General features: G+C 47.7%; 1 protein-coding gene and 1 long non-coding RNA gene across 19 annotated transcripts in view; one reads left to right on the plus strand and one right to left on the minus strand.

Moving 5' to 3' along the window:
* Window positions 1-9,134: 9,134 nt before the first annotated feature.
* Window positions 9,135-21,601, minus strand: LOC137424533 (uncharacterized). Of its 2 annotated transcripts, none has more exons than XR_013623030.1 (4): window positions 21,180-21,601; window positions 9,902-10,198; window positions 9,755-9,811; window positions 9,135-9,640 (listed from the first exon to the last, which is right to left on the minus strand). It is a non-coding gene; the product is annotated as an uncharacterized LOC137424533 (long non-coding RNA). The 2 variants fall into 2 exon arrangements; XR_013623029.1 differs by lacking the exon at window positions 21,180-21,601 and adding an exon at window positions 20,841-20,940.
* The window catches only part of LOC137424531 (eukaryotic translation initiation factor 4 gamma 3), a 269,017-nt gene continuing 268,498 nt past the window's right edge, over window positions 21,252-21,770 (plus strand). For all 17 annotated transcript variants that reach the window (XM_078775553.1, XM_078775566.1, XM_078775569.1 and 14 more), the window contains exon 1: window positions 21,252-21,391. In XM_078775553.1, coding sequence (XP_078631679.1) covers window positions 21,330-21,391 — 62 coding nt within the window. In that variant the 5' untranslated portion in view covers window positions 21,252-21,329. The remainder of the gene's footprint in view (window positions 21,392-21,770) is intronic.

Raw genomic sequence — 21,770 nt, forward strand, 5'->3', positions numbered from 1 at the left:
CGCCACGGTGGCCCCCAGTCCTACGTCCCCCCGGCGCTTCGCACAGCGGAGTACGTCTTTGTGCGTCATGATGCGCACCGGGGGCCACTCCGGCCGCCGTACGACGGGCCCTTCCGGGTCCTGCGACGGGGCGACAAGTCTTTCATCGTCGACTTCGGCGGCCGGCCGGACCGGATTTCTGTGGACCGCCTCAAACCGGCGCACATGGACGTCGACCGACCACCACGGTTGGCCCTTCCTCCGCGGCGAGGCCGCCCCCCGTCCACAGTTCCCCCCGCTCGACCACCCACCACCACGTTGGACCCCTCCCCACGACTCTCCAGGGGTCGCTTCGGCCGTGTCATCCGGACCCCCCTTAAATTGACCCTGCCGGTGCAGGTCGATTCTGGAGGGGCGTGTGTAGCGGTTACCGCTGGATGCACATAATCGCCTTGCACCGGCCAGAACACGGCCAGACGCGCCTCTCCCGGGCATGCCCGGACTCACTGTTCCCGGGCACGCCCGAACCTCCCGGGCACGCCCGGTCTCGTCTTTCCCGGGCATGCCCACTCTCGCCTTTCCAGGGCTCACCCAGAGCGTCCGGGCATGCCCGCTATCGCCTTTTCAGGGCTCGCCCAGAGCGTCCGGGCATGCCCGCTATCGCCTTTCCAGGGCTCGCCCAGAGTGCCCGGGCACGCCCAGCCTCGACTTGCCAGGCCGCAGCCAAACACGCCCGGGCAGGTCCAGACTCGCCTTTCCAAGGCTCGCCCTTGACACCCGGGCATGCCCGGTATAGCTTTTGCCGGGCAAACTTCCCGACATAAATGTGTATATATATTGCTGCCTGATAAACGGGCTTGTCAGAATACCTGAGCTGTTTTGTTTCAATAAAGCAACTCGGACGAATTCCGTCTTTGGTCGCGTCAATTCTTTCGACTCGCGTTGGAGCGCAGTTCCTTCACCATCAACAAATGCACGTTATCCAAGCCTGGAACCTTCTACATTAAAAAAACAAGAAAAAGAGCAATCAGAGATTGCAAACCCCCACCAGGATGTATTTTCAGTGGTTTTTAAGGCTTTTGTGTTAAAACAAATATGGCGGCCGAACCACGTGACTGATGATGTCATCATTCTTTTTCTTCTAAACGAATTTATTCCTAGATTATGCTCAAGAAATTCCATCTTGATCGGATGAAGTTTTGTACTTGTCTAATTATGACATCATAATGGAGGCACAATGACATCATTAACATATTTTATTCCCCATGGAGAGTTCTTTACAATGAGCCATGTATCAATTTTTCTGTTCAGCACTTTCGGAGATATCGAGGTGCAAGGTTTTTGGATTTTTCCAAGATGGCGGCCGAACCACGTGACTGATGACGTCATCATTATCATGAAAAAATTCTCCAGGTGGAGTTGCACCTATGGTGAAATTTTCCTGTCAATCGGACCAACCGTTGCAGAGAAAATCATATTTATTCCGTGCGGACAAACAAACATTCAAACAGACAAACAAACGGAGCCAAATGCAATACCCTCTCCTCTGGCGACGATAAAAAAGGAAAAAAAAAGAAGGAAATAATATGGAACTACCCAGACTCTTCCTAGAGCTAGTCGTCCGACTAAACTGAGCAACCGGGCAAGAAGGACCTTGGTCAGGGAGGTGACCAATAACCTAATGACCACTCTGAAAGAACTAGATGGTATTCATAGAATACTGTCGTGCGAATACCCTCCGGTTAATACCAGAGCTCACGAATGACCAAACGGATTTAATTGAGGCGACGACCAACTCGGATTCGGCTATAAAACGCGGGAGGAGGAAGTGAAGAAGAAGAGGCGGAAGTGCTTACCTATAGCGATCCAACCGCAGCTCCGATCCTGCAGGGGAATTAACTCAACTAACACGAGATTTTGAATGGAAAGGGAAAATAATACAAGGGTTTATTTTACAAGAGATAGCAGGACAGGAAAATACGCGCCGGTAATAAAATGTCCTAAATCGGGATCCCGCACACCTCACCTCAGAAACAAGACAAAGGAAAATGAATTACCAAAAATAACTGTCCGTCGTGTAATGGTTCGTGGGTGCGAGCTTATCTGTCGGCAGTCTTGTCCACCGTCCAACGCGGCTCCAAGCTCCGGCGCAAGGAAGCCCTCTGTCCGCTTCGCCCACGCTCTGCTCCAGGCCCGAGCCAATGCCCCACTCCAGGCTCCTCGTCGACCACCCACGAGGTCCGTTTGCTCACAGCACCAAAAGCACCGAGCACCGCTCCAAGCACCACGAAGATGGCAAACTAACGACCACCAGGACCTTTCAATATGAAGAGCCAAGAGCCAAGAACGAACAACGAAGAGCAAAGAGCAGCACGACTCAATATCAAGAACGAAGAGCAGCACGACGCAATACCAAGCGCGACCCGTCAGCACGACTCATTCCCCCAGAGAGAAGCGTTCAGAATCCCGCCAGTGAGTCCTTTTGAAACTTGGCATGTGACGTCAGTTCTGGCACATTACCAACCAGAGCCTCGTAGCTTCCCGACGTTTGCCGAACCTCCTCACGCCTTCCGCGCTGATTTGCCCCAGGTTCGCGCCTTCCGTGCCAACCAATCACAGTCCTCCTGGGCGTGGTTACAGGTCGTCTCATGCGATGTTGCTCGGCCAGCTGGTGGTGCGGCTGGCGGCGGCCATCCGGCGATGCCCCGATTTGGCTTCCTGCCGGTCTTCTTCCAAGGTCATTGTAAGGGAAGGGGAATTATATAATGTTGCACTAAAGGGCCTATCTAAGTGTTTATATGAGTATGCGTTGCCATAAGGGACACAGGTTTGATGACAGAGGGGACGACGAACAAAGGAATCTTATCCATAAGCCCTGCACTATTTAGCACGCCCTGCTCCCTCGTAGCGGGGACACCAATACAGCTTATCCTGACAAACCGGACTAACCATATAACTTATTACAGGTAGATTCCCTATCAGGACAGTCGGATACCTACCTATACAGATCTATCTGGCTCTAGATATTCCTCTACTCAAATTCATAACAATACTTACCCTGCGCAGTCAACTTGGTGTGAGCCAACTCTTCTGTTTTTGAACGTTTCTTTTTTTTTTTGATCCAATATGGCTGCCAGATCACGTGAGCGATGGCATCATAAATTTATATTCTCTAATATAATTGTTGCATAGATCACGCTCAATACATTTCAAACTGATCAGACTAAGCGTTGTCTCTGTCAAATTATGGCGTCATAATTATGGCACCAATGATGTCATCGTTAAATAGAGGTGTAACGTTTTTCCAAGATGGTGCCTGTACCACGTGACGTATGACGTCATGATATTCATTAAAATAGTCTACCGGAGGAGGCCCTCCTATGGTGAAAATTTCATGTCAATCGGACCAATGGTTGCTAAGAAAATGAATTTTTAAAATGCAGAGATGGCACACGTACAGCACACACAGACGTACGTACGTAACTGAATGCTTAACCCCACTTTTAGCTTCGTGAGCACAGGGTAACTATAGAGTTCATTGGCTGAGATGGGAGAAACTGCCATAAGGACAACAGTTTTTGCAGAGCTTCACAAATCTAATGTTTATGAGAGAGTGGCCAGACGGAAGGCACTCCTGGGAAAAAGGCACATGACAGCACACCTGGAGTTTGCAAAAAGGTACATGAAAGACCCTGAGAGCACGAGGCAAAAGCTTCTGTGGTCTGATGAGACTAAAATTGAACTCTTTGGACTGAATGCAAACTGCTACGTCTGGCGGAAACCGAGCACAGCTCATCACCCATCTAACACCATCCATACCATGGAGCATGGCATTGGCAGCATCATGCTATGGGGATGCTTTTCAGCGGCAGGGACTGGGAGACTTGCAAGGAGAGAGGATCCAATGAATGGAGCCAAAATACAGGCAAATCCTTGAGGCAAATCCTTGGAAACTCCCTAAATCCAGATGTGAAAAGCTGATACAGACATACCCAAGAAGATTTGAAGCTGTAATCGCTTGCAGAGGCGCTCCTACGAAGTATTGCCTTAGGGGGTTGAATACTTATGTAAATGAGATATTTCTGTATTTCATTTTTTAATGATTTTGTAAAAATTTCGAAAAATGAAATTCCACTTAACATTATAGGGTATTATGTGTAGATCAGTGACAAAACATCTCACTATAATCCATTTTAATTCAGGCTGTAACACAACAAATTGTGAAAAAGTTTAGGGGTGAATACATTCCGGAAGCACTGCACATGCTTGCTGAAGGATTTTCGGTACCCTGAGTGCTCCTTTAGACAATTTATTTTATACTCGAGGAAACACAGTATTGTATTCATTCTCCCTCATAAATGCACCATCATGTTATCCAAGGATGTGAGCAAGAGGAGCTTGGATTCATAAGATTCCAATGAAAATGTTTTGCAGTTTTCAAATATGTAGATGTGGGAGCTGATGGTTGCTTTATCAAACCTTTTCTCATTAGTCTGCTGAACAAACTGAGGATGCATATGTCATGCTCTGTGATCTTTTTCTCTTGCATTTGTTGTTCTGACCACAAAGCTGGTTTGTGTTTCTCTCTGCTTATCTGAAGATTTTAAAACACATTGTGGGTTTTTCAGGAGAACAGGCCATCTCGTGTTGGAATCTGACCTTCAAGATTGTATGCGTGGCACTGTGAGTGCGTGGCATATTCTTGGAGGGAAACACTTACAATATTGTAATCTCCACTGCGCTGAATACATTGCCACATTGCTTGTACATAAATGAAGCTCACTGGGAAATATATTTCGAGAAAGGACCGGCCAGTTTCGTGCCCACCCTATCTCCCGCACCTGTCGTAACGGCTCCGTAATAAAAACGGCTCATATTCTCAAAGCGTTTGTCCCAAGTTTGTCAACAGTTTGTCAAGTCTAAACTCACCTTCACTCCACCCCTCCTCTATCCTTCTTAAACGGATCGCTAACTTGAAAATCACAATGAACCAAATTTGTTATAAATGTTCGTCTTTCATGAATCATCCACTTTCTAAACTCCCCCCTTGCCCCTCCCCTCCAAATCTCCCCCCTTGACCCTCTCCTCCTAAACTCCCGCCTTGCCACTCCCCTTCAAAACTCGCCCCCAACCCCTTCCCCTCAATATCTCCCCCCCACCCACCCCTCTCCAATTCTCCCCCTCCCCCCTCCTCCTCAAAGCTGCCCCCTCCCCACTTCGTCTCCCTTCTATCTCATACCTCCACCTCCCCCAACCTTCTACTTTCCTCTTCCCCTCCCCAAACAACACCCTCACTGTGCCTCATCCTATCACCATCAAAATTGTCGTCCTCCTCATCCTTCCCTTTCTTGTAACTCTTCTGCAATCTCTGACACACTATCAACTGCTCTCCCTACCTCCCCCTCTCATCGTTCATCTGACCCTACCCCTCCCCTCCCCTGTCCTGCACCCGATGCTCCCCCTCTCTCCTCATTAAGGGTATGGACCTCAAACATCCGGGGCGTTCGCTCAAACCTGACTGATCTCTCCATTCAGGTTGCTTTTGACAATCCAGCCTTGATCTGCTTAACAGAGACTTTCCTCCTTCAAGATGTCTCTGATTCATTCATATCTCTTCCTGGTTACTCCCTCCTCCGAGCCTCGTCCTGGTAGTGGGGTTGCTATCTTTATCAAAAACTCTCTTCCTCACTCTCCTTGCACTGCCATCTCTCCACCCCACCCCCAGGATTACCTCTGGCTGCGGCTTCCTCTCCGCTCCCACCTTTTCTTCAAATGTGTTCTGTACCGTCCTCCAAACAGTGATGACTCCATTTAAATTTTGCTGTCTGACCACATGGACCAACTTCGATCAACTCATCCAAACTCTCTCTTCCTCATATGTGGCGACTTCAACTGTCATCATGCCAGCTGGCTGGGTGTGGGTTCATCTCTCACCAGCCATGGCACCTCAGCAAAGGACTTCTGCGACTCATTGGGACTGACGCAATCTGTCAATTTCCCGACCCGGATCTCAGTCAATGGAGTATCTTCTCTTCTCGACTTGGTTATGACAAACTTCCCTGCAAATGTCTGTTGCTCTTCTTCTGCTCCAATCGGTTCTTCTGATCATGTGCTTGTTAAAGTGGACATCTCTCTGGCCATTCTCAGAGAGCCTCCTCAGCACCGACGAGTCTGGCATTTCACTCAGGCTGACTGGCACGGTCTGCAAGCAGCCATCAATCATCTGGACTGGTCTCCCATCTCTACTGCCTCTGACATAAATTTTTCCTGGGAATTCTTCCAAAGCAAACTGCTCTCTCTCATGCACAGATTTATCCCATCTCGTCTTCAATTGTCTTACCCTTCCTCCCGTCCATGGTACACGGAATCTTGTGGTGAGGCAGTTGCCCTGAAACAACTTGCCTTTGCCTCTTTGAAGGCAAATCCAACTGAAGGCAATCTCAGTTCCTTCCACCAAACTCGGCACAAGTGTGTCTACCCACAGGATTGCCAGGAAGCACTATCTCTCCACACTCAAGAATGAACTCTCAAACCTGTCTCCTTCCTCCAAATCCTGGTGGCGTCTGGTCAAATCCGTTTCTGGTGTTTGTTCCCCTTCCGTCCCCTCCCTTACCTCGACAAAGCCAAATGCCTCAACTCTGTGTTTGCCTCAAAATCTTGTGTCCCAAACCCATCTCTCTCTGTTCCCGTACCCAGTCGAACCCAACTGCTTCCTGGACTCTGTGTCCTTCTCTCCTGACAAGGTGGAGAAGTTTTTGTCAAACCTCGACTCTGATTCTGCAACTGGACCAGACGGCATCAGCCCACGGGTCCTAAAATCCTGCTCTGCCGCTCTATCTCCCCCTCTCTCTGTTCTTTTCACCCTCTCTTTTGCTCAGGGTCATCTGCCAGCATCCTGGAAATCAGCAAACATTACCGCTTTACACAAAAAAGGTGCAAAAACAGATCCTTGCAATGACAGACCAATCAGCCTGCTCCCAATTATCAGCAAAGTCATGGAATCCATCATTGCTTCGGATATCAAATCCTTCCTCTTCTCCAATGGCTTGATCTCTGATCATCAATTTGGATTCAGACCAGGTCATTCTACTCTGGACATGCTGCTTCTGCTGTCTCAACAATGGATGGAGGTCCTCAATGCCAAACAGGAAATCAGAGCTGTCTCCCTTGACATATCGCGTGCCTTCGATACGGTCTGGCACCCTGCCCTGCTCACCAAACTCTCCTCCTATGGTATAAATGGAAATCTCCTCGCATGGCTTGCGGACTCCCTCTCTGGTCGTAGTTGTGTTGCCTTTAATGCATTTAGTTAACTTTCTCAATGTCATATGTAAATAATTTTAATAATTTCTCGTGGAAAATGAGAAGTGAATAGCTTACGTAAATGCTTAACAAAGTCTTTTGTAGGATTTGTATTAGTTTCACTCATGTGATCCAACGATGTCACTTCCTGTTTGGTCACTTCCTGTTGGCTCTTCCTGTTTGGCTCTTCCTGATTCTTCTGAGGCAAGAGATAGACATGTGCTGCATGCTCCCAGTGCAATCCATTTGCATCCATTGTCAATCATCGTAAAGCAATGCTTTAAGTTGGTTTATTTGACATTGGACATGTTAGAGTTCATGTGTGGGTGATTGTTTCATTGAAAATTACGATTTATAAGATGTTTTAGGCTGGTTAATTTTTTTTTCCTGGTCAGCATCACTTTTTTTCAAAAGCGTTTTTTTTTTTGCTTTTTTTTTCAGTGAAATTTTAATGGATTATTCAACGCACAATATGTTTTTTTCTTAAATATACTTGATCGGACATACATGATGAATCATGTTATTGTAGCGGTTACCGGAAGCATTACACAATCCCCTTGCACTGGCCGATGACGTAACCGGCGGGCGGTCACTTGCCCGGGCTCGTCCGGACTTGCCTTGCCCTTGGTTTACATACCACGCTCCGTTGAGAGGCGTGGCTTACCGATTTGCATACCACGCCCCGCCTGAGAGGCGTGGCTTTTGTGTGGTGAACTTTGGTTATAAATTGCCGCCCGTTCGATCGGGCTTTTCAGTGCTTTTGAGTTGAGCTAGAAATAAATAGCTCAGTGAAACTTCGTTCCTGGTGTCGTCCATTTTGTCCGGCTTTATCGTGAGAGCATAGCTCCACATTATGATTTCTAAACTAGTAAACCTTCGTATGTACGCACTGATACGATTCAAATAAAGAAAATAAAGAAACCTATGTCACATTGAGTTCTGTTTACTTTTAATATTTGCTGATACATAGTAGACCAAAATGGTAGACCAAAACTTGATATTTGGCTTCTCCTTCAGAATACCAACTACTTCTTGAACTTCCGAGTGGGCCTCTTCTGGGCAGTACGACTCTTACTGCAGGTACTGCATATAGGATATGACTCATCTGTGGAATACCAACTACTTCTTGAACTTCCGAGTGGGCCTCTTCTGGGCAGTACGACTCTTACTGCAGGTACTGCATATAGGATATGACTCATCTGTGGAATACCAACTACTTCTTGAACTTCCGAGTGGGCCTCTTCTGGGCAGTACGACTCTTACTGCAGGTACTGCATATAGGATATGACTCATCTGTGGAATACCAACTACTTCTTGAACTTCCGAGTGGGCCTCTTCTGGGCAGTACGACTCTTACTGCAGGTACTGCATATAGGATATGACTCATCTGTGGTACCTCAGCTCCTCAACACAGCCACAGAAATAGCACACATCTTCATAGCCAGCCGGGTAGTATGGCTTCTCTGTCGCATCGTTGCATGTTAGATTGGCTTTGGCGGAGACATTATTGAAGACGTTTGCCTCATTGGTCCGCTGCAGATCGGCGAAGTTCGAGCACATGTAACTTGGCTCAGACAGTAAGCGAGCACATACAAAATTCGAACCTGTTCCACTGAGCGGGAATAGATTTTACTGACTTCGCGAGCAACAAAAATTTTTTTTTTTTTAGCGGCGGACGACTTTTATGGGGCGGGCGGCGATGATAAACAGGATTTTTTTTTTAACCAGCCTTATGAACAGTTTATTTACAATTGTGTACGGGCTCACAGCACTGCCATTGCCCTTGGAGGCTGGTTCCTATAGTGCAATATTCTTATTTACATCTATGTACAATGGAAGAACGACACTGAATGTATTTCTTGTATTGTTTTATTTACAGTTTTTACCACAACATCTTGATGGAGAAGAGTCACAGTAAATGGTGAAACTTACTACGACTCTGTCTTCATTAGATACGGTTTAGCTTGGTGTTTGGTCGGTTCCAACTGCACGAGAACATTTTTGTAAAAAAGCAGCAATCGATGTTTTGAAGTGGTCGAGATGGCATCAAGAGATGGCGGCAATTCATCTGTATCCAATGCTAGGAGCAGCAAAACATCGTCATCTTCGGGAAGTGTGTCCCGTGCCCGGGCCAAAGCAGAAGCTGCCAAGGTGAGAGCGTCATATGCTAACCAAGAGGCTAAACTGAAAATAGAAAAGGCTGCGAGAGAAGCAGAAAGGATCACAAGAAATGCTCAAAATCAGTTGGAAACGGTAAGAATAGACACAGAGTTGGAAGTGCTAACGCTACATCGAGAAGCTGATGCGGCCGTGGTGGAGGCACAAGTGCTGGAAACTGCCGAAGCAATTTATACTGTGGCTGAAAATGAAAAATCAGAATCAGAGAGGGTTAAAGTTGAACGCACCAATGATTACGTCCAATCACAAATTGACCTTCAATATCGTTCATCCTCCCCACTCTTATCGGCCTTACCTGTCGCTTCCCCATCCCACGCAGTATCACATGACAGCTTCGTGACATGGTGTCCACCTGTGGAAGACATTTCACAATTACAACCCATCAACAACAAACAAAAGTCTGAAAAAGCTGACAGTGTGTACTTACCTGCACCAAACTTACCTATTCCGATTAAAGTTGAGACAAAGTCTGAGATCAAAAGAACAAACCCCATCATAAACGTACATGCTCAGTCATATGTTCCCCGATATATTCCTCCAGCTAGCAGACCACCTCTGGCGGAGCCTTTGGCATAGTATTTGGCACGAGGAGACCTTGTCAATTCAGGACTGTACCAATTCGATGATAAGCCGGAGAATTACCGTGCATGGCACTCCTCATTCATCAATGCAGCTGGCGAAGTTCAGCTGACAGCAACTCAAGAATTGGACCTCATGACTAAATGGCTGGGAAAGGAATCTGGAGAACAGGTGAAACGCATATGCTCAGTGCATGTCAGCAACCCCGATCTGGCTTTACGCACAGCATGGGAGAGATTACGTGAGTGCTATGCTGCCCCTGAAATCATCGAACAGTCACTATTTCAGCGTTTGGACAGTTTTCCTAAGATTCAAGCCAAGGACCACTCCAAATTACGTGAACTTGGGGATTTGCTTATGGAGATCCAAGGCGCCAAAGAAGGCGGATATCTCACTGGCTTAGCATATCTGGACACTTCCCGTGGAATTGGACCAATCGGGGACAAGCTTCCATATGGGCTTCAGGAGAGGTGTGTGTCTTCTGGGTCATCGTACAAAGAAGGGAACGATGGTCGCTTCCCTCCCTTTAAGTATTTTTGCAACTTGGTGTGCCATGAGGCGAAAAGGCGAAACGACCCCAGCTTTATTTATCAAAGCAGCACCACAACACCCACAAAACCAGACAGATCCATTGTGAAGAGTTTTAACACCAACACACCCATCTTAGTGCATAAAACGGATGTTTCTACAACCAATGATGACCCTAACAAGAACTGCCCATTACACAATAAACCCCACCCTCTTAAAAGATGCAGAACCTTCAGAAACAAACTCCTCGACGACAGAAAGGCCTTTCTCAAGGAAAAAAAGGCCTTTCTCTCATGAAAGGCCTTTCTCTCAATCACTTCCGTTTCCGGTCCCTGGAGCAAGGAAGCGTGTTCGACCTCTGGACGGCAGCAAAAGTTAAAGTATTTTTTCCATTCGTGTATTCGTCAATTTCTACTCGTTTTTTATTGTGCATGTGTTGCAGGGTGTTTTCCAGTTGCTGTTGATTCGCAATTCCTGCAAACTTTTGTATAATTTAATCCTTTTCTGTCCCACCGCGTGCATGGCCTAGTTTATCTTGGCCCATAGGTGTTCATAGGTGTTTTGTGAATTTAAGTTCCTTCCTTCGCTGTATTGCTTATTTCTTAGATTTTCTCTTCTCCCCCTAACTTCCCCGAACATCGACCACTTGTCTAACGTTTTAAATCTCTTCACGTCTCTTCTCGTCTCGGGAAGTCACGTGACGTCACGTCTCTTCAAAGCTGTGCATGCGCGCACGCTTTCGAAGTTAATAAGTAACTTTTCACAATTGTGTTTTTGTCGTAATACCGGCTTTACCACAGGTCGAGACTTTATCTTTCTTTCGGTGTGTATGTAACTATAGGTGTCTCTAATAGTATTCTTGGTGTTGGTTTTTCATACCTGTGTACAGAATACCTGTGTGTGTACCTGTGTACAGAATACCTGTGTACAGAATCGTCGGTCCAGTTCGTGTCGCATATTCTGACGCCAAGCGTACGGCTAGTAGTAGGACTAGGAGGCTACCGTGTCTGACCTTGGCTTGAGGCTTTGTTTCTGTCTCAGCGGTTTCTTCGATTGCGCTCGCAATTCCTTTCGGTCTCTATTTTTCACGTTTCACGTTCGGTCTCTGTCTCTGTTTTCATCCCAACTCAAAAAAATAAAATAAATAAAAAAAATAAAAATATATATTCCCTTCTCTGTTCTTATCCGTTTCGTTCTTATTTGTTCGTTCGTTCTTTGACCACGCTGTTCGTGATCACGTGTTCACGTCATTAAAAAATGTTTCATCTGTCCCCTGAACAATGGTATTCTGTCATATACTATAACACCTTTTTCTTCTTGTTCGATAAAAGGATGCTTTCAACTTGCTCACCAAATCTGTTCATTCCAAAAAAAAATTCCATCTCTTACAGCTACAGTGCCTCTTTCATTCATTCCCTAAACTCTCCAGAACTCCACCCATCCTTCAGCGTCCTCAAACGTATTTTTGACTCGAAGGTCGCAAGAAACTCATTTTGCAAGAAATGTTCGTTTCCCATTAATCGTACATTTTTCAAAATCCAATCTCACCCCTCCCCTCCAAATCTTCCCCATCACCCATCCCTTTCAAATCTTCCCCCTTGCTCCTCCCCTCCAAATCTTCCCCATCACCCATCCCTTTCAAATCTTCTCCCTTGCCCCTCCCCTCCAAATCTTCCCCATCACCCATCCCTTTCAAATCTTCCCCCTTGCCCCTCCCCTCCAAATCTTCCCCATCACCCATCCCTTTCAGATATCCCCCCTTGCCCCTTCCCTCCTAAACTCCCCCCACACCCCTCCCCTCTGAGACCCTCCCTCACTCCTCCCCTCCTAGACTCCCCTCTCACCCCTCCTCCTCAAAGCGTCCTCCCCGCTTCTTCCCCCTTCCAACTCTCACCTTCATCTCCCTCAACCTTCTGCCTCACTCTTCCCCCTCCTCAAACAACACCTCACTGCGCCTCACCCAATCACCATCAAACCTTTTGTCCGCCCCATTCTTCCCTTTCTCCAAGCTGTTCTGAAATCTCTGACACACCTTCAACAGCTCTCCCTACCTCTTCCTCCTCTTCCACATCATACCCTACCGCTCCCCCCCCTGTTCTGTATCCGATGCTCTCCCTTCCTCTTCTTTAACAGAATGGACCTCAAACATCCGGGGCCTTCGCTCAAACTTGACTGATCTCTCCATACAGGTTGCTTCTGACAAACCAGACGTGATCTGCTGAACATAAACTTTCCTCCTTCATGATGTCTCTGATTCCTTGGTATCTCTCCCAGGTTACTCCCTCCTCCGGTATGATAGACCTGAGCCTCGTCCTGGAGGGGGGGTTGTAATCTTTATAAAAAACTCTCTTCCTCACTCGCCATGCACTGCCCTCTCTCCACCTCACCCCCAGGAATACCTTTGGCTACGGCTTCCCCTTCGCTCCCACCTTTTGTTCATATGTGTTTTGTACCGTCCACCAAACAGTGATGACTCCATCTACATCTCGCTGTCTGATAACATGGACCAACTTCAATCTATCCATCCCAACTCTCTCTTCCTCATATGTGGTGATTTCAATTGTCACCATGCCAGTTGGCTGGGTGTGGGTACCGCTCTCACCAGCCATGGCTCTTCAGCAAAGGACTTCTGTGACTCACTGGGACTGACACAATCTGTCAATTTCCCGACCCGGATCTCAATCAACGGAGCATCTTCTCTTCTGGACTTGGTTATGACTAACTTCCCTGAAAATGTCTGCTGCTCTTCTTCTGCTCCAATCGGCTCATCTGATCATGTGCTTGTTAAAGTGGACATCTCTCTGACCATTCTCAGAGAGCCTCCTCAGCGTCGACGAGTCTGGCATTTCACTCAGGCCAACTGGCATGGTCTTCAAGCAGCCATCAATCATCTGGACTGGTCTCCAATCTCTACCGCCTCTGACATCAACTCATCCTGGGAATTCTTCCAAAGTAAACTGCTCTCTCTCATGCACAGATTTATCCAATCTCGTCTTCAGTTGTCATACCCTTCCTCCCGTCCATGGTACACGGAATCTTGTGGTGAGGCTGTTGCCCAGAAACAACTTGCTTTCGTCTCCTGGAAAGCAAATCCAACGGAAGGAAATCTCATTTCCTTTCACAAAGCCCGAAACAAGTGTGTGTCCACCCTCAGGAGAGCCAGGAAACAATATCTCTCCGTTCTCAGGACAGAACTCTCATCTGTCTCCCTCTTCCAAATCCTTGTGGCGTCTGGTCAAATCTGTTTCTGGTGTTTGTTCCCCCTCCCTCCCCTCCCTCACCTCAAACGGCCACACGGCTGATTCCACACGTGAAAAAGCTGAATGCGTCAACTCTGTGTTTGCCTCTAAATCTTGTGTCCCAAACCCATCCCTCTCTGTACCCACCGTACCCAGTCGTACCCAGCTGCTCCTGGACTCTGCGTCCTTTCCTCCTGACAAGGTGGAAAAGTTTCTGTCAACCCTCGACTCTGATTCTGCAACTGGACCTGACAGCATCAGCCCACGGGTCCTAAAATCTTGTTCTTCCGCTCTTTCACTCCCTCTCTCTGTTCTCTTCACACTCTCTTTTGCTCAAGGTCATCTGCCATCTGCTTGGAAATCTGCCAACATCACCGCTTTGCACAAAAAAGGTGCAAAAACAGATCCCAGCAACTACAGACCAATCAGCCTTCTCTCAATTATCAGTAAAGTCATGGAATCCATCATTGCTTCAGATATGAAATATTTCCTCTTCTCCAATGGCTTGATCTCTTATCATCAATTTGGTTTCAGACCTGGTCACTCTACTCTGGACATGCTGCTACTGCTTTCTCAGCAATGGATGGAGGTCCTCAATGCCAAACAGGAAATTAGAGCTGTCTCCCTTGACATATCACGTGCCTTCGATACGGTCTGACACCCCGCTCTGCTCACCAAACTCTCCTCTGTTGGTATCCATGGAAATCTCCATGCATGGCTGGCGGACTTCCTCTCTAGTCGTAGTCAACATGTGGCCCTGAATGGGTTTCTCTCATCTCCTCTTCCTGTTCAGGCTGGAGTTCCCCAAGGCAGTGTTCAGGGCCCTGTGCTTTTTCTGGTCTTCATCAATGATCTCTCTGACTCTCTTGAAAATCCTCTCTATCTCTTTGCTGATGACTCTACTCTCTGTCGCTCCATTCTTCATCCCTCAGATCGGCAGTCTGCAGCCTCCTCACTCTCTGCAGACCTGGAAAAAATAACAGACTGGGCAAACAAGTGGAACATGTCTTTCAATCCTGACAAATCTCACACTCTTACGATGTCTCTCCGAAAAGACCGACTGGACAACCCTCCCATCTACTTTCTGAATAATCCTCTCCAAGAAGTTCTGTCACTCAAACTTTTGGGTCTCACTATCTGCCATGATCTTTCCTGGGAAAACCACATTTCAAATCTGGCCTCCAAAGCCAGTCGCCGACTGGGCATCCTCCGTCGTGCGAAGTCCTTCCTTGGCACACCTGAGCTCCTCACCATGTACAAGGCTTTCATCCGCAGCTCAATGGAATACTGCTCTCCCCTCTGGGCTGGTGCTCCTGCCTCACACCTAGCTCGTCTTCACGCTGTTGAAAGCAAAGCATTCAGAATCATTGGAATCTCCCGCGATGAAGCTAACTCCAAGGGCCTCTCACTCACTCACCGCAGGCAGGTTGGTGGTCTTTCCGTCTTCTACCGACTCCTCTCTGGCCTTGCCCCCCCAGCTCTCTCTGGGCTCTGTCCCGCAAATATTCCTGCAGGTCGTACAAGATCTGCCTGCAACCCTCTTATGGTTAAACTGCCAAAATCAAGACTCTCTGCTCACCTTCACTCCTTCATTCCTCTTTTCTCCCGCCTCTGGAACAAACTCCCTCACTCTCTTCAATCCCATTCCACCCTCCAGGTCTTTAAAACAGCTGTTCACCACCATCTCTTATCTTCCCCCATCCAAAACCTTGATCTTTTCTATCCCCGATAATTTCACCCCAATTCCACTTTTTGAAATACCAACTTCTGTCCTGGAAGTCCTTGGTGTCCTTGTGTTTTATACTTCTCTAACCCCCCCCCCCTTCCCACGCCTCCTCCCCCCCCAAGCCCTCTCCCGCCCACACATCTCCCTGCTCTTAAATGTTGTGTGCTCTCACGTGTTTGCATGCTTCCCATTCTCTTGTCTTCCGCTCCCTCTTTTTATATATTTTGTTTGTCTGGTTGATTTGTTTGTGAAGTAAATGTCAGCTCTTTCACGAGCCTCGATTCAGTATACAAAAAAAAAGAAGAAAAAAAAAAGGATTATGTTTCAATTGCTGTTCTTCGATCTCCCATCTTGCCAAAGACTGCAAGTCCTCCGTGAAGTGCTATGAATGCGACAGCACTAATCATGATGCGGCCATGCATCCTGGCCCATCACCTCAAACCTTCAAGGCTCCTCCACCGTCACAAGAGAACGGCGGGGAGGGAGAAGTTCATTCTAACACGGCTGTTGTCAGAACAAACTGCACAGAAGTTTGCGGTCCAGGTCAGTGGAGTCGCTCAGGCTCAAATATCTGCCTCGCAAAGATATACCCAGAGGGTTCCAAGGACATGGCCATCAAAGCCTATGTAATTCTGGACGACCAGAGCAATCGCTCATTAGCCAGACCAGAGTTCTTCGAGATGTTCAGTGTGGAGAGCAAAACATTCTCAAACCATCTCAGAACTTGCTCTGGCATCATAGAAACATCCGGCAGGAGGGCAGAAGGATTTCAGATCGAGTCACTCGACGGCAAAGTTCTCATCTCTCTCCCACCACTCATTGAGTGTCCTCAGATCCCGAACAATCGGTCCGAGATTCCAACGCCAAGCGCAGTTCTACACCAGTCTCATCTCCTTCACATTGCCAAACATATCCCAGAACTGGACCCAGAAGCAGAAATACTCCTGCTACTTGGAAGAGACGTCCTTAGGGCACACAAGGTCAGGCAGCAGGTCAACGGACCACATAACGCCCCCTTTGCCCAACGTCTGGATCTGGGCTGGGTAGTAATAGGAGAGGTGTGCCTGGGTAATGTACATAAGCCGGCAGTCAACACGTTCAAGACCAACATGCTGGACACTGGTCGCCACTCAATTTTTCAAACCTGTACAAGCTTCATGCATGTCAAGGAGACGCAAAAAGCTTTAACAGGCCTGGCAAAGCACATGAGAGGATGCTGGGACAGACAGTGTTCAACCGTACTGAGCATGACAACAAACCTGCTCCATCAGTGGAAGACACCATCTTCTTCGAGATAATGGACACAAACGTCTACAGAGACGACGGCAACAGTTGGGTCGCCCCATTGCCGTTCAGAGAACCACGCCAGCCTTTGCCGAATAACAAAGAGCAGGCAGTCAAACGGTTCACATCCCTGCAACGAACCCTGAAAAGAAAACCTGAGATGCAGGAACAGTATGTGGCATTCATGGAGAAGATCTTTGCCAACGGACATGCCGAAGTAGCGCCGCCATTGAGACAAGATGAGGAATGCTGGTAACTCCCAACATTTGGGGTCTATCACCCACAAAAGCCCAATCAAATCAGGGTGGTTTTTGATTCCAGTGCCCAACACTCCGGGGTCTCTCTCAATGACGTGCTTCTCACAGGCCCCGACCTGAATAACTCCCTCCTTGGTGTCCTGCTACGCTTCAGGAAAGAGATGGTTGCAATCCTGGCAGACATCCAACAGATGTTCCATTGTTTCTTGGTGTGTGAAGACCACCGCAACTTCCTCTTTTTTTATGGCACAAGAACATTGCCATCAACAAGGAAGTTGTTGAGTACCACATGAAGGTCCAGGTCTTTGGCAACGGGACATCTCCTGCTGTGGCAATCTACGGGCTGCGAAGAGCCATCAGAGAAGGTGCACAGGAGCATGGTGCCGATACTGTCAAGTTTGTGGAAAGGCACTTCTATGTTGATGATGGCTTGGTATCCCTACCATCTGAAGCTGAGGCAATCGACCTGCTCCAATGAACACAGGCCTCACTCGTTGAATCAAACCTCCGCTTACACAAGTTCATGTCGAACTGTAAGGCAGTCATGGAGGCCTTCTCGCCTGAAGATTGTGCCACACCTCGCCTGAAGAGAAACCACACCCACACAATGGAGCTTAGGTCTGCTCTGGGAGATCACGTCCGACACATTCAGCTTCTCTGCATCGACCACGAACAAACCATTCACCCGCCGTGGAGTCCTCTCCACTGTCAACAGTGTTTTTAATCCCCTGGGTCTGCTGGCACCTGTCACGATCCAGGGAAGAGCCCTCCTCAGGGAACTTACCTCCGAACTGTCCGACTGGGACACACCCCTCCCGGAAGACAACTGACCAAGGCAATGTCAAAACCTTTCTGAGACCAATTGCAGAAATTGTTCTACTTCTGCCGAAAGACTGATCTAGAGACATATGTTCTGGACCCGCATAAGTTCTTAGTGACCTCACATAGGTCAGGCAGGGAGTGTGTTGCCTTCAAGGCATTTAGTTAACTTTCTAAATGTCATATGTAAATAATTGAAATAATTTCTAGTGGAAAATGAGAAGTGAATAGCTTACTTAAATGCTTAACAAAGTCTTTTGTAGGATTTGTATTAGTTTCACTCATGTGATGCAACGATGTCACTTCCTGTTTGGTCACTTCCTGTTTGGCTCTTCCTGTTTGGCTCTTCCTGTTTGGCTCTTCCTGATTCTTCTGAGGCAAGAGATAGACATGTGCTGCATGCTCCCAGTGCAATCCATTTGCATCCATTGTCAATCATCGTAAAGCAATGCTTTAAGTTGGTTTATTTGACATTGGACATGTTAGGGTTCATGTGTGGGTGATTGTTTCATTGAGAATTACGATTTATAAGATGTTTTAGGAACAGTTTATTTACAATTGTGTACGGGCTCACAGCACTTCCATTGCCCTTGGAGGCTGGTTCTTATAGTGCAATATTCTTATTTACATCTATGTACAATGGAAGAACGACACTGAATGTATTTATTGTATTGTTTTATTTACAGTTTTTACCACAACATCTTGATGGAGAAGAGTCACAGTAAATGGTGAAACTTACTACGACTCTGTCTTCATTAGATACGGTTTAGCTTGGTGTTCAGTCGGTTCCAACACTGCACGAGAACATTATAGTAGTCAACGTGTGGCCCTGAATGGATTTATCTCATCTCCCCTTCCTGTTCTGGCTGGAGTTCCCCAAGGTAGTGTTCTGGGCCCTGTGCTATTTCTGGTCTTCATCAATGATCTCTCCGACTCTCTGGAAAATCCTCTCTATGTCTTTGCTGATGACTCCACTCTCTGCCGCTCCATTCCTCATCCCTCAGATCGGTAGTCTGCTGCCTCCTCACTCTCTGCAGACCTGGACAAAATCACAGCCTGGTCAAACAAGTGGAACATGTCTTTCAATCCTGACAAATCTCACACTCTTACGATGTCTCTCCGAAAGGACCGACTGGAAAACCCTCCCATCCACTTTCTCAACAATCCTCTCCAAGAAGTTCTGTCGCTCAAGCTTTTGGGTCTCACTGTCTGCCATGATCTTTTGTGGGAAAACCACATTTCCAAGCTGGCCTCCAAACCCAGTCGCCGACTGGGCATCCTCCGTCGTGCAAGTCTTTCCTTGGCACACCTGAGCTCATCACCACATACAAGTCTTTCATCCGCAGCTCAATGGAATACTGTTCCCCCCTCTGGGCTGGTGCTCCTGCCTCACACCTAGCTCGGCTTCACGCTGTTGAAACCAAAGCTTTCAGAATCATTGGAATCTCCTGCGATGAAGCTAACTCCGAGGCCTTTCACTCACTCACCGCAGGCAGGTTGGTGGTCTTTCTGTCTTCTACCGACTCCTCTCCGGCCTTGCTCCCCCAGCTCTCTCTGTGCTCTGTCCCCCAAATATTATTGCAGGTCGCACAAGATCTGCCAGCAACCCTCTGATGGTAAAACTGCCGAAATCTAGGCTCTCTGCTCACCTTCACTCTTTCATTCCCCTTTTCTCCCACCTCTGGAACAAACTCCCCCACTCCCTTCAATCCCACTCCTCCCTCCAGGTCTTTAAAACAGCTGATCACCACCATCTCTTATCTTCCCCCATCCAAAACCTTGATCTTTTCTACCCCTGCTAATTCACCCCAGATCCACTTTTTTGAAATTCAAACTTCTTTCCTGGAAGTCCTTGCAATGTCCATATGTTTTATACCTCTCCCACCTCCCCCCAAGCCCTCCCCCTCCCACAGTTCTCTCGATGTCCCTGCTCTCAAATGTTGTGTTTGTGTCCTTCCCCCTCTCTCCCCATCTTGTCTACCGCTCCCCTTATTTTGTGTTTTGTGTGTCGGTTTGACTTTTTGTGTGATTAATGTTAGCTCTTTCACGAGCCTCGATCTTGTATACAATAAAAAAAGAAGAAGTTCTTATTGAACAGCGGACATCGAACTCCGACATAGACATGACAAAATTGATTGCCTTTCTTTTAAGGGGGAAGATGAAACAGTGACTTTGAACACATTTCTCTTGTTTCTGGCATTATCAAAGCATAAAACACATGACACATCTCGAGCTCGACTAGCTCCAAGCAAAGCCCCATCGGGTTTAACAGTTGTCCTAGTGGATCTTGGCTTCTTTGTCAATCTAACCAATGTAATAACAATGTCCACCTTTTGGTGGGGCAGTAGAATAAGTACCTAGTGGCAGTGTTTAATAAATAATGTGAGCAGAGCAAACTGGTAGAGGATGATCGAATAGGCCTACTCATTGGCAATCTGTACAGCCTTCATCATCATGATTCATATGGAATCAACAATGGCGACTTCATATACCTTGGACGTGTAGGTTACAATTCAAACAAACGAGGTTGAAACAATGGGGTAGATTTGAATGACAATTGACACGACGTGATGGTAGTTTAGAAACCGGGCCTCAAGGCCTCATCACACCTGGTCTTCAAACAATAGCCCTACCTGAAAACCGCCCTTGCCCCAAATCAAACCACTATTTCAACACTAATCACAATTGTCCTTCAATACTCTTCAGGCCTTATTGACATTCCTGAGATTCCTCTAGTAAATCCAGAACATATATTGAGGTAAAAACTGATTTAATTATGCAGATTTGGGATTTATAGCTTATAATTTTTGGGAACATAAACATCAACTTTTTTTGTTGGGTCAAAATAAATTACCGGTAGTCAATCTTTAGAGGTTCGTGGTCGCAGTAAATTGTAAATGTGGTGGATGTGGTAAAAGTGGTGGTTGCGGTAAATGACAACATAATTACCTCTGGACAGATACAGAGCATAACGAGGCAAAAACATCTCGTTTTTCGAGTCACATGCTCGGATTTTGTTATAAACATTTTAAAAAACGCGTTTTAAAAATCAGTTATGTGGTCAAACCCGCGACTCGTAGCACGGCCAGTGGGCGGGGGAAGGGAGCCCCGGAAGCTGTCGGCCCGACTTCCGGTCGGGGCAACCCGTCCGTCTCGAATGGACTTTGTATAGCGAGGTACGCCATGTTAGCCGATGCCGGTAATCCGCACCCATCTGCGCATTACTCTTCAGCATCCGTGCACGAAAGCGGCCCGAGACGCTAGCGGGGAGTCGTGCGAATCCCTCACCGCCTGTATGTCTGATCCTCGCAGGTGTTTTCAGGAGAAAAAAAAAGGCAACAAAAAAAAACTTCGGGGAAGCGAAGCTGAGGGCCCAAGACGCGCTGAGGCGCCCGCTCCGCGCCTCGCCTTCCCTCTTCCTCCCTGTTCGCGACTGCCATGAGTTTGCCCAAGGGCAGGTCGCCGCCCGCGTCTCAAGTGCGAGCCGGCATCTCACAGGCGTATCCTTGGCGCGGGTGGGAGTGCGTGCCGGGCCTGGCCGGCGTGGCGCGCATGCTGATGGCGCCGGGCTTTGCCACGCCGCCCTTCCCGGCCCGGTTTGACCGGGGAATCCGGATTTAGCTCTTGGTTTCTATTTCTGTTCCTCTGGTGGTGCTTTCTCCGCCGTCTTGTCTGTCCGTGCCCGTCCTCGTTTTGTACCTGAGTTTTGTATTTAAAATATTGTCTTTTTTACTCCGGGCGCGGCTTGTCGGGCCGGGGTGGGGATGGTGGGGGATGTCGCAAGGCTATGGGGTCTGAGCGCGGGTTACGTTTGCTGTTGTAATGGAGGGTTCATGTCGGGTCAATGCGGTTCGTTCTAATCGTTGGGCGGACGTGTCC

Source organism: Myxine glutinosa, chromosome 4, assembly GCF_964187855.1.
Source record: "Myxine glutinosa chromosome 4, kmMyxGlut1.1, whole genome shotgun sequence".
NCBI lineage: Eukaryota > Metazoa > Chordata > Myxini > Myxiniformes > Myxinidae > Myxine > Myxine glutinosa.